Genomic DNA, 14,854 nt, shown 5'->3' with positions numbered 1-14,854 from the left:
AGGGTTTGGACCTAGCTATCTGAAGGTAGTCTTTTATCGAACCGAGATGTTGTCAGTGGAGAGGGCCGAGCTATGTGTAGCTTGGCAGGGTGCAATTCGGTAAATCGGCTTTCGATCACACGGCCCGAACGACAGGGGACCGAGATAAGGCAGCTCGGTCAGGAATGTATATCCGAGCATATGGGAGTGGCCATCTCAGTTGGCTTGTAGTGATGAGGGTGTTTTAAGGATAAGCATTATCCTTGGGCATGAGACTCCTAGTAGGACTCTATGCAGAGTCCTACTAGGATTGTGCAAACCATCTCACTTAGTTGGTAGTGAGTAGAGTGTTATCGGGATAGACACTCTTCATTGGAAGTGTGATTCCTAGGAGGACTCTTATAAGGAGAGTTGGAATCCTACTAGGATTGTGCCAAGCAAAATCTATAAAAGTTCATAGCAGGACCTATGTACAGGTATTATAATTTTTGCTCTAAAAAACATAGAGCTTTTTGTCTGTTGTCTATTTGCTGACTTAGGCATCGGAGAGATATCCGGCACACACCCGTCGGCTAGCTACCGTTTGTGTTTTTAGGTAGCAAAGTGACGACATTTGGAGGAGTGCAAACTTGATCAACATGATTATACAAGAAGATTATTTTCGTGCTCGTATAATTGGCACCGTCTGTGGGAATACAACAGAGAACAAACCTTTTGATTTAAGTGTTCCTTCAATCAATGTCAATGGCGCATAACGAAGACTTACAACATTCTGCTATTGATGGGCACACCCTAGAAGGAGGAGGGAGGTACGAGGGCTTGCCTTATGTTCCGCCCATGGCAGAATTGGATCCCCAGCGACAGAACCCACAGAGAGACGCGCGAGAAAGACGTGGCTCAAGTCCACGCGGCTCTCAAAGCCCTAATAGATAGAGGCAGATGATGGATCCCCAAGTTCTGGAAGATCGCATAAGGGAGCAAGACGAAGTAATAAGAAAAATGACAGCTAACATGGAGACTATGAAGCGCCAAATAAAGGGCAAAGGGGTGACAGAAGAAAAGGTGGGCAAAGACAGAGCGCACTCTCGCCACTCAGAAGATTGTGACAGGCAAGTCACACCGTCTCATACGGAAAGCAGAAGCCTCAAGAAAGGCAACACACGGTCAAGAACCTTTAAGACTCGTTACTCCAGGTCTGAGAGAATGAGGACTGAAAGGTCATGTACAAAGGGAAGCAGTTATCGACCTTTGCACTCGCACCAAACGACATCTAGGCACAAGGAGTTGCCCAGGTCAGCGGACCTGCGTACAATGCTAGAGGAAAGGGCTTGAAGGAAAGAAGACACTTAGGCTCGCAACCCCCGCAGAGTCTCTGCGCTATAACAATTGGCTTCTAGGACACATGGGAGTGTCGAGGTTGGAATGTCGATACCACACTTTGCCTACGAACCGACAGACAAAGCGTTAGCAAGGTTGCAAAGCTCGCCGTTCGTTCCGGCGATTCACCCTCAGGCTTCCACCAACCCAAATTCACTACTTATGAGGGGAAGTCAGACCCCTACATACACTTGAGCCACTTTCGCCAAGTTATGGCCGTGTATCGACGAAATGAGGCTCTAATGTGTATCATGTTTCCTTCTAGCCTTGGCGACCTGGGTTTAACATGATTTGAAAGGTTGCCAGAAGGTAGCATAGCTTCATGGGCGCAACTAGCGAAGACATTTGTGACTAGATTCAGAACAAACACCAAGATGCCAGTGAAGATTGACCAGCTTCTCTCCATAGACATGGGTGAGAAGGAAACATTAAGGTCCTACAATAATTCGTATTGGGAGACTTTTAATTAGATTGGAGATTGCCCCACAAACTTAGCTATCGCACAGTACAAACAAGATTTGCCGGTTGACAATAAATTAAGGGATTCAATGACAATAAATTAAGGGATTCAATGACAATGATGCCGCCTATTACTATGGAAGCCCTAATGGAGAGAGTGTACCAACACATCTTGGTAGAGGAAGATGGGATGTACACCAAGGCAGAATCTGATACAAACAGCGATGTTGGACAAAACACCCTCGGCAAAAGTTAACACGGTCGACAAGAAGGACCAACCGCGCAAAAATCTTTGCCCAACTGGGGGTAAAGTGAGTTGGCAGGTTTGACCAATTCTTTCTAACAAATCAGTGCCCAACAGGGGGCAAAGGGGGTTGGCAGGTTTGACTAACTCTTTCTAAAAAAAATTTAGACTCCTTACCCAACTGTGAGGCAAAGGCAGTTGGCAGGTTTGACCAACAAAACTTTTTTGCACCCTTCAGCCGAGATCAGAATTTAGGCTAAAGGCGGTTGGCAGGTTTGACCAACAAAAAAATTTTAGACTCCTTGCCCAATTGGGGGGGCAAAGGCGGTTGGCAGGTTTGACCAACAAAACTTTTTTGCACCCTTCAGCGGAGATCAGAATTTAGGCTAAAGGCAGTTGGCAGGTTTGACCAACAAAAAAAATTTAGACTCCTTGTCCAACTGGGAGGACAAAGGCGGTTGGCAAGTTTGACCAACAAAACTTTTTTACACCCTTCAGCCAAGATCAGGATTTAGGCTAAAGGCGATTGGCAGGTTTGACCAACAAAAAATTTTTAGACTCCTTGTCTAACTGGGGGTCAAACGCCGTTGGCAAGTTTGACCAACAAAACTTTTTTGCACTCTTCAGCAGAGATCAGGATCTAGGCTAAAGGCGATTGGCAGGTTTGGCCAACAAAAAATTTTTAGACTTCTTGCCCAACTAGGGGGCAAAGGCGGTTGGCAGGTTTGACCAACAAAACTTTTTTCACCCTTCAGCCGAGATCAGGATCTAGGCTAAAGGCGGTTGGCAAGTTTGACCAACACAAAAATTTTGCACTCTTTGGCCGGGATGACAGTTACTTCGGCCAAAGCAAGTTGGCAAGTTTAACCAACAAGTTTTTTGGATTCTTCAGCCAAGATGTGTATCTCGGCCAAACTAACTAGTTTGGCTAGACATGCAGTCGAAATGATGCAAAACATTGAAAAATAAACATAGTAACCGCGCCAAGAGATCGAAAATTTTCATTAATTGGAAGATGATTACAAAAGGATATATACGTTGAAGACAAAAAGGCGAGACTATTCAAATTTTTGGCATGACGGCTGTAACTGGAGAACGGGGCTAATGGGGGCACGCCACATGCTAGATTAGTGGATGGACGTGCTGAGCAACTGACAAGACTTATTGAAACCGAACAACTTTTCTAGCTCAACAGAGTTGGGCGTTCTTAGCTCGGCTGGAGGAAAATAATCTCAAACATGCTACACAGATAGAATTAAGGGGCAATTGAGAGGACAATTTCTGAACAAATTGGGCCAAGCTAGGAAAAGTCTTCTTTGGAAGTTAGGCAGCGCAATGGGCCAAGATAAGAGCTGATGTAGCTCGGTCTTGGGCTAAGAAGACACTAAGTCGGTTAGAGATTGGTTGCTAGGGGCTGGACCTAGCTATCTGAAGGTAGTCCTTTATCGGACCGAGATGTTGTCAATGGAGAAGGCCGAGCTATGTGTAGCTCGGCAGGGTGCAATTCGATAAATCAGCTTCCGGTCATATGGCCCGAACGACAGGGGACCGAGAGAAGGCAGCTCGGTCAGGAATGTATATTGGCTTGCAGTGATAAGGGTGTTTTAAGGATAAGCATTATTCTTGGGCATGAGACTCCTAGGAGGACTCTGCTAAGGAGAGTTAAAATCCTACTAGGATTGTGCAAACCATCTCACTTGGCTGGTAATGAGTAGAGTGTTATGAGGATAGACACTCTTCACTGGGAGAGTGATTCCTAAAAGGACTCTTATAAGGAGAATTGGAATCCTACTAGGATTATGCCAAGCAGAATCTATAAAAACTCATAGCAAGACCTATGTACAGGTATCATAATTTCTACTCTAAAAAACACAGAGCTTTTTGTCTATTGTCAATTTGCTGACTTAAGCATCGAAGAGGTATCCGGCACACACTCGCCGGCTAACTCACGTTTGTATTTTTAGGTAGCAAAGTGACAACGTTTAGAGAAGTGCAAACTTGATCAACAGGATTATACGAGAAGATTATTTTCGTGCTCGTACACTACTAGATGAATATAATTTTTATCTCGAAGCAGGCAAGAGAGTCTGACCCTCCTGCTACCTCGAGAAAACATATCGTTGAGGAAGGATAGCCTCCTGAGCTCCACTTCCTCATAAATGGAGTCGGTTCGGTCGCCTTTAAATAGCATGAAGAAGTAAGTTCTGTGGACCAATGACACACTGGAAACATCCCAAAGTTCAATAATTTCCTTTTGGAGACTCTTGAATTCTGAGGGCCAATTCGAAAGACTCTTCGAACTATCCAAAAATTTAAATATAAAATTGTAAACACATTGCATTTGCATCCGCTGCTAGTATATATATACACACCCATATATATGCAGGTCCTAAAGGGGGAAAAGATAGGAACACACCCATTTACACTTTCAAACACACCCATAGAGAGAGTCATGGGTGTGTGTTTGGAAGTGTAAATGAGTGTGATTGTTACAAAGTTGGGTCCTAAATGGCAATTGTCAATTTTAACCAGGGTATGCCACGCATGGCAATTGTCAAAATGTTACCTTGTGCATGGGTCTTTGGGTCAGGCCCATGGTCTAGGTTTTAGGTAGTCCATCGGGCTAGACTTATGGGCCAACCCATGGGCCTTACCCTTTTGTCCAAGCCCAACTCATAATTCAGGACTAGGCCAAGGACTAGCTCGGGCTGGACTGTGGGCTATGAACTTTTTGATGAGCCTTGTATGCACAAACCAATAAAAAGAGTACACTTTTTATGTGAAAATATTCAAAATTACCTTTCCATGTACCGTTGTGTCCATGCCCTACACTTTGCCATGTTGGCATTTTCATTTTGTCTCTTACTCAAGTTGTTGATACAAGAAGAAGAACAAAGCCATGAATCTCAGCCACTCGGGCTTAGCTAAATGACTGTCGTAAATCATAAAGTGCATTTATTATGAATCCCCATAGCATAATAAGTGTCAACTGTTCTCACTATGCTTAATTAATAATGATGTCATATATAACTGATAAATGAAAAGAACACATAAAAGTTTCTCTAGCACTTGTTAACAAATTCCTGCTTTGGCATCAGCATAAACTCTGTTGAGCCATAGTTTTTCACAGAAATATTTAAAATAAAAGCCGGAAATAGAAATAAAACTCACTGGATTATCAGCAACTTGCTTCTCTTGCTGAAACTCAGCCTTTTCCTCCATTCATACAATGCATGTATTAACACTAGTAATATTATCATCAGTTGAAGTTCTGCCTCTGTGCGCTTCAAGATCAATAGCAGCAACACTCCTGATAGAAGATTGAGAACCTTTTCTTGATAGCCTTTCAATGTTGGCACCATAGTTCAATTCATAAACCCTTCTTCGGATATCCTCAGGTCTTCCAGTGAATTCTTTCTAGAACCCAGTTGGTGGTGTGTGCTCATTATCATTATTTTCCACCTTCTCAAACCATGGTGAATATGATGGGCTAGTCATCAGGCTTGCTTTGCAGCTGCTACTTTTAGTTAACTTCAAGCTTTGAGAGCCAGACATGTACTCTGTTAATGGCCATGGAGATGGTTTTTCATGAGAATGAGCAATGAAATGGGGGATATAACTTAACATACTATCTTCCTTTAGTGGCGGTGACACGAACTCCTGATCTATTGTGTCTCTGTTCCCAGCCACCATCGATTCAGAGATTTCAGTGCTTTGTTCAGGAGATGATGATCTATTCGATTCTTCTGCCTCTATGCATCAAACTTCCTTGCATAAATCCTCTGAAGTCCCATGTCCCAACTCTGTCCAGAATTGCTTCGGATAAACATAGAAACACCGACCAACAGCTGTGGAGAAGTATCATTCGGCACAAAGTTCTCTTCAAATTCAGGAAGAATTTGTATGCAGTGATCATCAGAGCTTCTCCCACTATGTCCATAAGAATAAAGAGATCTCTTGACTGATCTAACACCAATGTCCAAGGAGTGAGGACTTGCCAAAGAGGATGTCTCTGGTACTGGATTTTCAAATTCCGGTGACTTCCGAACTAGCAAGAGTGGGTAGTTATTAAAACCTACCTGGAGAAGTACAAAAGGAAAAAATAAATAAACTCAACTAAACAAGGCACACCTAGATGATATGGATGCTTCGGTACAACAATTTAACTACAGTTACCCGTGTCATTGAATGTCCCTCATCCCCAACCAATTGTAGCAAATCCTGAACCTGACATTGAGCTAAGTCTCGTTGAACAGTCAGATCTATCATCTCCTTCTCCAACTGCACAAGTAGAAAAAGTAAATAAATAAAAAGATAACAGCATTCAACGCATGAGCCCATAAGACAAATGCTGCTTCTTGCATGGATGGAAAATTTTGCAGCATGTTCGTGAATCATACCTCAAATGTTAGTAGCTCAAGGTGCACTCTTAACTTTCCCCAAGAATGTCATTTGAAATTGAACTTTTTAAGCCTACAGCTATCAAAAAGTCAAATAAGCAGACATTAGAAGGATTTCCATATGTGATGCCATGGTTCTTCAGACTTTTTAAGCCTACTTCTTCCTTCTGCAATGATCTTGTGTTTTTTTTATCAAATCAAGACACATTAGCAAAGTACATAATTTAACAATTGAGTTAAAACTGAAGTAAAATGACATTAAAACCATAGATCCTAAAATGACATAGTTTTGTTTAACTTTAAACATAGGCCATTGGATTACTACAAGAAGTCCAGAATTCGTTGTATAGAATCTTGACCCGGTCAACGATGGTCCACCAAATTAATTACCATTTTCTGTTAGGTTAAGTTGTTAAAGATATCCCTTACGGTGAAGTAAAAGTCAAATGAAGTATCTAAACCGCGTCCTTGCAATGTTATTAAAGCAAATGGTTCATCAACAGATCTCATATTTTCAAATAGTTATTGTTCTTGAGGTGGGATTTTGTTGACATTTCAACTGGTCCTCTCTTGTAATAATCTAAGAGTTACAAAATTATTCTGCTTTTAGATCACAAAAGTCCTAAAAATCCAAGCAAAATTGAAATGAGATTGTCAAACGATTAGAAGCAAGACAAGGAATAAAGATTAGAAATGAGTAAATAGACCAAGAAAATTCTTTTTGCATGTTCCGTGCAGAACAACAAATATAAAAAAGGCTTAATATGAAAAACAGACAGTGAAAAGGAATGAAAGTCATGCAACTTAAAAGAAAAAATGGAATTAATTATAAATGATGGCGAAGGATGCACGCGGAAATAAGGGTTTAACAGCAAAGATTACACTTATGTTTGCCAAACTAACTCACTCTAGTGGATGTGATCATGTGACATAATTTAGGGAAAATTTCACTCTGCCCTCCAATGTGGTTTAATCTATGTGCGGATTACTCCCTATCATTTGGAAATAATCACATAATCCCCTTGTAGTTTGTGGACTGAAGTGCACCATCAACATTATGTCCAAGTTAACAAGTGCGAAACACATGCCAAGACATAGAAGGGTTATGCACTCATTTCCAAATGTCAGTGGGATAAATTGCACATGGAGTAAAACAAACAGGGTTAAAGTAAATTTTGTCTCCCAAAAAAATGAAAAAAATGTTTGTGGTTTGCATAATCAAGTTACTTATGTACAAAGGTTTCTTAGTCCACAAACTAGAGGGGGTTATGTGCTTATTTTCAAATGACAAGGGGTTATGTGCACATAGGCCAAACCACAAGGGGGTGAAGTGAAATTTTCCCTATAATTTTTAATTTAAGATTCAAAAGTACCACATTGTGGTTTTAAAGAGTCTTGAAATTTATATTCCTCATGCAACAATTACACAGAAATTTATTAACTGTTCGATATTGAAGAGGTATTGCAATTTGATAATGAAAGCCCAATCATTACCTTTTCAATCTGAATGCCAAATAATGTGATGCAACAAAGGTGGGTCCTTGACTTCTCAGTTCACTCTCCAACCTAGCTAATTGTCTCTGCAGATGCTTTACTAATGCTTTATCTGATATGACTACATTAACGTGAGTGTTAGTTGTTCCTTCTTTCGCACAACTTGCAAACAATAGCGTATTTCTTGATTGCTCAACATGACTTCTCGCGGGGCTCATGGTACGGATGATGGCAGTTCTAGCATTGCCTCCCAACGAGGATTGCAATATGCGAGTTAGCTTAGAATCTCTGAAAGGAACATGCTCATTTCTTCCCTTGCTGCACCCAATGATAGGACAACACAAATGATAACAAAACTTGCAATCAACAAATGGTAATGTTCAGGATGAAACATCATACAATCAAACCAAAAAAAACACAGACAAGAAAAAGGAAAGGCAGGTAAAAGGATTAAAGGCACAAAATTCTTGAGAATTTAATCATTTTGGTTGATTTAAAAAGACCACAACAACAAATCTTTGACGTAATAAGATCATCATGATTACCCAAAGGAGTGTACAAGCCAAAAGTGACGATAGTAATCTGAGAGAATGTAGAGTAAAGCAGCACGACCAAGTGATTAGTCGTATGATCCTGACAACTGCATTGTCTTAATAAAATAAACAACTAACCATTACCAGCACCTGGTTGATATAAGTGATTACCAGTCAACGAATTTGAAAATCATGGGCTAAATGATGTCGGTCAGAATCAAGTTTGAGTTAATCTGATGAAGATAATTCAAGTAGTCCTTGGTTTTTTGCTTTAAAACAATTCATTTGGCTCTTGCTCCTATTAAGACCATCAACAGGAAAAAAAAAGAGCAAAAAGTCCATGGTTCAGTGAAAGGAGTGTTTAGCTATGCTTCAGTTCTCTTTGTTGTTCAAGCCAAGCAATAAGGCAACTCACAGTTTTCGCAACATAGATGAATGCAATCCTTGACAACTAGATAATGATTTTTCCTAAGTATCATTGGATTGAATTATCGTCTCTTTACCCCTTATTGTTACAGAGGGAGGTTTGGACTTTCACAATCCTTCCATGTGCTAGCTTTGAGCATCAAGTTGTGGAGACAACGTCAATGTAATATGTGACTGTGGGCAAATTTCTTAATAGCTAAATATTGTCATGGAATTCATCCTCATTCTTGCGCTCTCCATACATTTTCATTATCATATTTGGAGGCGGCTTTTTAGAAGCTAAACCTTTCATAGAAGATATACCACATACCTTCCTAATATATGTTGTGTATACTTCTTCAGGGTAGTTGGCTCGGAGATGGTGCTAGTATTGACAACAAAAGTACATAATTTACCATGTGCTGAACCATAGTAAACGATCATGAATGATGGAACTTAAATTTAGTGGAACATCTCCTATCTTCTGAGGATCTGATTATTTTGAGTTGGTCCAAATGATGGGCATTCTTAATTGACTCTGCTCATGAGGGTGTTTATTCTCAAGGTTCCACCACATAGTACATTTGTAACTAATTGTAGAAGGAAATTCCTATTAAAATATATTCATGTGGAAATTATTTCATTACATCATTGCAGTTACCTTAGTGGTTGCCAAATGTTGGAGTGTCAACCTCTAGATGTAAATGTGGATTAGACAGGACATTGGAGTTTATGGAGCATTGGTATTCTACTAACAATCTCGCTTCACAGATTGTGATGCACTCAGTGAACTTACTTGGTCTTAATTTTTCCCATCATATTGATATTATTCATCAAATTAGTTTCTGCTCATCCAAATGCTCCGAATCTGATCATTAGCCCATTGAGCTCATCAAGGTGTCACTAACTTTTTCGCATTTGGTGGGGAAATTTGAAAAGGACGAAATAAATAAATAACTCAGAACTGGATTGCAGATACTTTATTGGTTTTTATTATTTGCAGGCCTTCTACAGATTTTGATAATATTGCTTTGGGCTGGTTTAGTCAGGTTGAGAGGTTGTTTAGGCCAAACCCAAATTGTGTTGAGAGTTGCCCAAACTAGCCCAAACCCAACCTCCAACCTGATTTTGTCTTCCCAAGCCTGGCCCGAGCTCAATAAATTGAACTTGGCTAAGCCCAAATTGCCCACAAATTTATAATAGAATAGCATGGATGTAATTTTTATCAAAAAAGCCATATGGTCAAAGTGTAGAATAAAATACCGTTGTGTTATTTCTTGTGCTAAGTTTTGGACACGAAATAGCATTATGCTATTTTAGCATTATGGTCAAAGTGAGTGTTTTTGCTGAGCTGTGCTAGTTCAACAATGCCACACCTTAAAACTTCACCGCTGGAGCTCTAAAGCTCTTCACAGCTTTCTAAATCTGTGTAGAATTTAGTTCTCATATATATAGGCTATAGCACCAGTAACTTTTCAAGCAATGACTTCAAGTTAGTTTCATTATCAAAATGATTAAAAAAATTGAAAAACAAGCTAACCTTAGCTTGCAGATAACAGTTCCCAGGGTCAGTAAACTACGATTTATGTGGCAACCCTCCTTCAGCCTGGTGCCAACTGATAATGACTGAGATGCATGCTCACTTCCTGCAAGATCAACAAAATTCTACACAGAATGTATCAAAAAAAATATTAATATAGCGCAACATGGCATATATTAACATCTTAATAACCATTCAAATTAATCTAACAAAAACTTGACGATCCATACCACTGCAGCTGTAAGGGTGCTTAAGTAGTCCTTGACTAAAAATTGCCAAGCAGAACTTTCAATTGTCTGCAAAAACCCATTCGTCAATTCAATGGAAAGAACAATAAGTTATGTTTAGAACAATCATTCAAGAAAACAACATTCCTACCAATCTGATTATTTGATGAGATTTGGAGCTTGTTTCATTCAGGGCAGTTTCCCCTATTTGTCTTTGAGCTTCATGAATGCACCAAGACATTTAGAATATGCAGTCACGATCATCTAGTAAAAGTCAGATGACTAGAGAATATCTTACCTTCGCAGATGGAGAGGAGTTCCATTACATTATTCCAGTCCCTGAGAGGTTCCTCTGTGAGTTTCTCAGTAACTGTCCCTCTCTGTGAAATAGCTAAGAATTAAGCATAATGGAAAAATATCAAATACTAAGTATTTAGTCGACCAAGAAAGTAATTGACCTTGGGATCATCTAGAAGTCTAAGTGGAGAACTATCTGTGCTGAGGAGGTCCCTGACAGATTCATTGTAAATCTCCATAGCAGAGAACTTCAAAAGAAATTCTCTTTCATTGTGCTGCAAACAAAACAAACATGTAAACAACGAACAGCTGAAGCCTAAGAAGCATAGGTACAAACATGCAACATGACACAGATACACGCCGACGCTGAAAATTTTCAAAAAAGCAAGACAACACTTGTGTGACACATGCAAAATATATAGTTTTATATGTTTGTATATGTGATTTATTATATATATGAATATTTTATCAAAAATAATAATTAAGAAAATGAAGCATAACATTAATTCCTAAAGTTTCGCTAATAGGCATAAAACTATATTGTTTTTCTTTTAAACTTATAGGGTGTGTTTGATTGGACGGACTGGAAAATGGGGGATTAGAATCCATCGGACTTGAGTCCTGGGACTGTGAATCCCCTGGACTATTTGGTCGGATTGGATATGTATCCTGTGTTTGTTTTTTCATGGGATTAGATGTCTGGATAGGACTATTTTTAGTAAATCCAATGTTTGGTTGGACGGACTGGATAGGATAAATGAACAAAAGACTATTTTGCCCTTTTTCAATTGTTTACTAAGTAATAGTAATATTAAACATATCTTTAATATTTTAATTATTTTTAATTAAATAAATTTGTTTTTTTAAATTAAATAAATAAATAAATAAAATATCAATAAAATTTGTTTTAAATCATTACTGTATAACAAATCATTATTTTTTTTACATACAAAACTTTACTATGTTTGTTTATTTACACAATTAAATAATTTACTGTGTTTGTTTATTTACACAATTAAATAAATTTATTTTTTTACACAATTAAATAAATAAATAACCACTAAATTTGTTTATATTATTTTTTAATTAAAATTTTAAATAAAACACCTATTACAATTTAAATAATGAAATTAAATAAATTATAAACAAAATTTTAAAATAAAACATCAATAAAATATCTATGAAAAATTATTTTAAAAAATTAAATAAATAAAACATCAATAAAAAGTTAAATAAAATTATTTTATTTTTAAATTGAGACATTTAAATTTTATTGAATTTTATTAAATATAATATATAATTAAATAGTAGATGGTCAAAATGGTCATTTTCGCATCTAATCCCAACAGTGGATAGTCCTCCACTTTCTGTCCCACCCCCCCCCCAGGACACAATAGTCCCCCATATGGGGGCCATGGAGTCCGGCCGGACATGGAGTCCGGCAGACTAAAAAAAAATCAAACGGCGGATAAGGAGCACTATTTGGATTACAATCCAAATAGTGGATAGTCCCCCCCCCATAGTCCCCCCAATCAAACAAGGCCATAATGTGTTTCATGTGTGTCTAAGAGGTGGATATGTGTGTCCTTCAAGTATCCAAGGCATGTCAGGTCCAACACGCATTGAGAAGTGTCAAATGAGTGTCAGTGTCCGACATAGACACGCCATCTTCTTAGAAGTGTTGGTGCTTCTTAGGTGAAAGCCCAAGGAACATAGTACTATAATAGAATGCAAGAACATCAAGTAGTGAGAAACAGTGAATATCAGTAGTTTCTTAATTACCTTCTCTATATAATCATAAATATCTGCTATGGCATACTCAGTAATTCCCGTCATCGCGAATGTCTTCCCACTGCTTGTTTGTCCGTATCCAAAACAGTAGCTGAAATTTATGCCTATTATTTGACATAAAGAAAATTGTCAATGGAATTCAAGTGAAATTCAATATCAGGAAAAATGGAGAAGCAAAGAGAAATAATACTCACAGTTAATACCACTGACAACTGAAAGAGCAACGCCCTTGGCTTCTTTCTCATACACCTTTTTTTGTGGAGCAGTCACTCCTAAATACTCTGTCTAACAGCGAAAAAAAGAAAAGAAAGATCAACACGAGTATCCAAGCCATGACACCAATGCTGATATGAAATTGTAACAATAATTCTTCGTAAGTTGCATTCAAACTTAGGTTTCTCAAATCTAACATACTGAACCATATGCAAAGCTTTCCGTTTAACAAGAAACTTCACAACTTAACTGTGGCAATAGATTCTGTAAAATTGATACCCAGACAGACCTGAATTTGAAGGCCTTCAACCCTTTTACAGTTCTTTTATTCAAAATTAAACAAATAGTGTATGGACAAACTATATTCTCAAACTACAGTAAAACATGATTAGCAATCATACTTTTTAAAAAATGTGATTGTTAATCACGTTTTTTACTTTAACACATACCACTATCTGAACTACCTTTTCGCATTATATAAAAAATGTGGTTAGCAATATTTATTTTATGGGTGCTAGTTACTAACCATGGTCTAACATAATTTGGGAATAAAGTCTGTTCTATACTATTAATTTAATTTTAAATAAATAAATACTGATGTAAAAGAATTAAAGACCGTAAATTTGAACCCTACTGGAAGGAACAGTTGTACAAGGAAAACTCCAATAGAATCGGCTAAATGAAGAAAGAACAAAAATGGTTTCCTATTTTATCAACCACAGCAAATGTTGCAGATTTAGCTCAAACAATGGCTCAAATTCTCTCCCACAAAAAAAAAAAAAAAAAAAAATACCCACATAGTTTAACACAAACTTCTAGTCTTGGATCTTAATTTGGATAGAGAATTATGAAGCAAAGAGAAAATAGAATGAAAATGTCAAAAAAAAAAAAATTTTTAATTTATACTTCATTCATTCACATTTCACCATTATTTCCTTCTCACTCCACACATTACTACCCAAATCAAATCAAATCAAAGATCCCAACACAGTCTTAAATTTAAACACTCAAAAACAACACAAACACATAAAAAATTCACACAAAAAATGAAGAGAAAAGTAAATTAGCATACCAGAAGTGTAGGCAGTTGAGTACATGGAGCGAACTGGAAGTGGAAGATTACAGTTCTTGAAAATGATGGTATCTTCATTGATGCATTCCCAATCACACACATCGTTCCTTGCAATCTCCTTCTCATTCAAAGGCCTCAACCTCACCGACACAGATATCTTCTCCTCACAGCCTCCGCCAGTCATTCCCCTATTTTCAAGCTAAACAAACTTATAGAAGTTTAAAAACTTGAGCTTCCTAACCCCAAAGATTACCTATATCCGGTTAGGCCTTTTATTCCTTTTGTACGGACCTATTCCTTGATAGTATGGCTTATTTTGGGAAGATGGTAAAAAGTAGTTTTTTGGTTTTTAATTAAGTTTTTGGTTTTTTTAGACAAATGATTTGGGAAGTTAGTAAAAAGTAACTTTGACTTTTTTTATTAATATTTGTTTATGATGTCAAATCATAATAAAATGACTAAACTACCCCTATTTATTTAAAATATTTACAACTCATGAGGGGTAAAATTGTAATTTCACCATTGGCTAAAAACCAACTTCTCAAATGAAAAAAAAGCCAAAAAAGCCAACTTTTAGCTTTTGCTACTAACCAAAAAAAGTGACTAAAAACTATGTTGTCAAAATAAGCCTCTATAGCACTCTGTGAAAAAAAAAAAAAAAAAAAAAAAATTACTCTTTAAATTCTTTTATACGAAGTTTAAAAAAAGAAATTTAAAATTCATTGAAAGACAACTTTGTCAAAGAGTATGTAGATCATGATTTAAAAAAAAAAAAAAAAATTAAATTCCATTGTTAAATGGTGAGTGTTTTTTCATTGGTTTT

At 37.6% G+C, this 14,854-nt stretch overlaps 1 protein-coding gene across 1 annotated transcript; it reads right to left on the bottom strand.

Annotated features, from left to right (window-relative positions):
• Positions 1-5,063: 5,063 nt before the first annotated feature.
• LOC114306427 (kinesin-like protein KIN-7G) lies at positions 5,064-14,293 on the bottom strand. Its single transcript, XM_082924837.1, is given in 14 exon segments — positions 5,064-5,813; positions 5,816-6,138; positions 6,236-6,340; positions 7,954-7,991; positions 7,994-8,271; positions 10,432-10,556; positions 10,662-10,727; positions 10,810-10,877; positions 10,957-11,038; positions 11,117-11,230; positions 12,738-12,850; positions 12,950-13,001; positions 13,003-13,031; positions 14,032-14,293. Coding segments are annotated over 14 exon segments (2,109 nt in total). The 5' UTR covers positions 14,216-14,293; the 3' UTR covers positions 5,064-5,281.
• Positions 14,294-14,854: the final 561 nt, after the last annotated feature.

This window comes from Camellia sinensis, chromosome 4 (genome assembly GCF_055761805.1).
Source record: "Camellia sinensis isolate YWXY chromosome 4, ASM5576180v1, whole genome shotgun sequence".
In the NCBI taxonomy this organism is placed as follows: domain Eukaryota; kingdom Viridiplantae; phylum Streptophyta; class Magnoliopsida; order Ericales; family Theaceae; genus Camellia; species Camellia sinensis.
The sequence above is the reverse complement of the archived record's forward strand: the minus strand, read 5'-3'. Positions and strand labels throughout refer to the sequence as shown.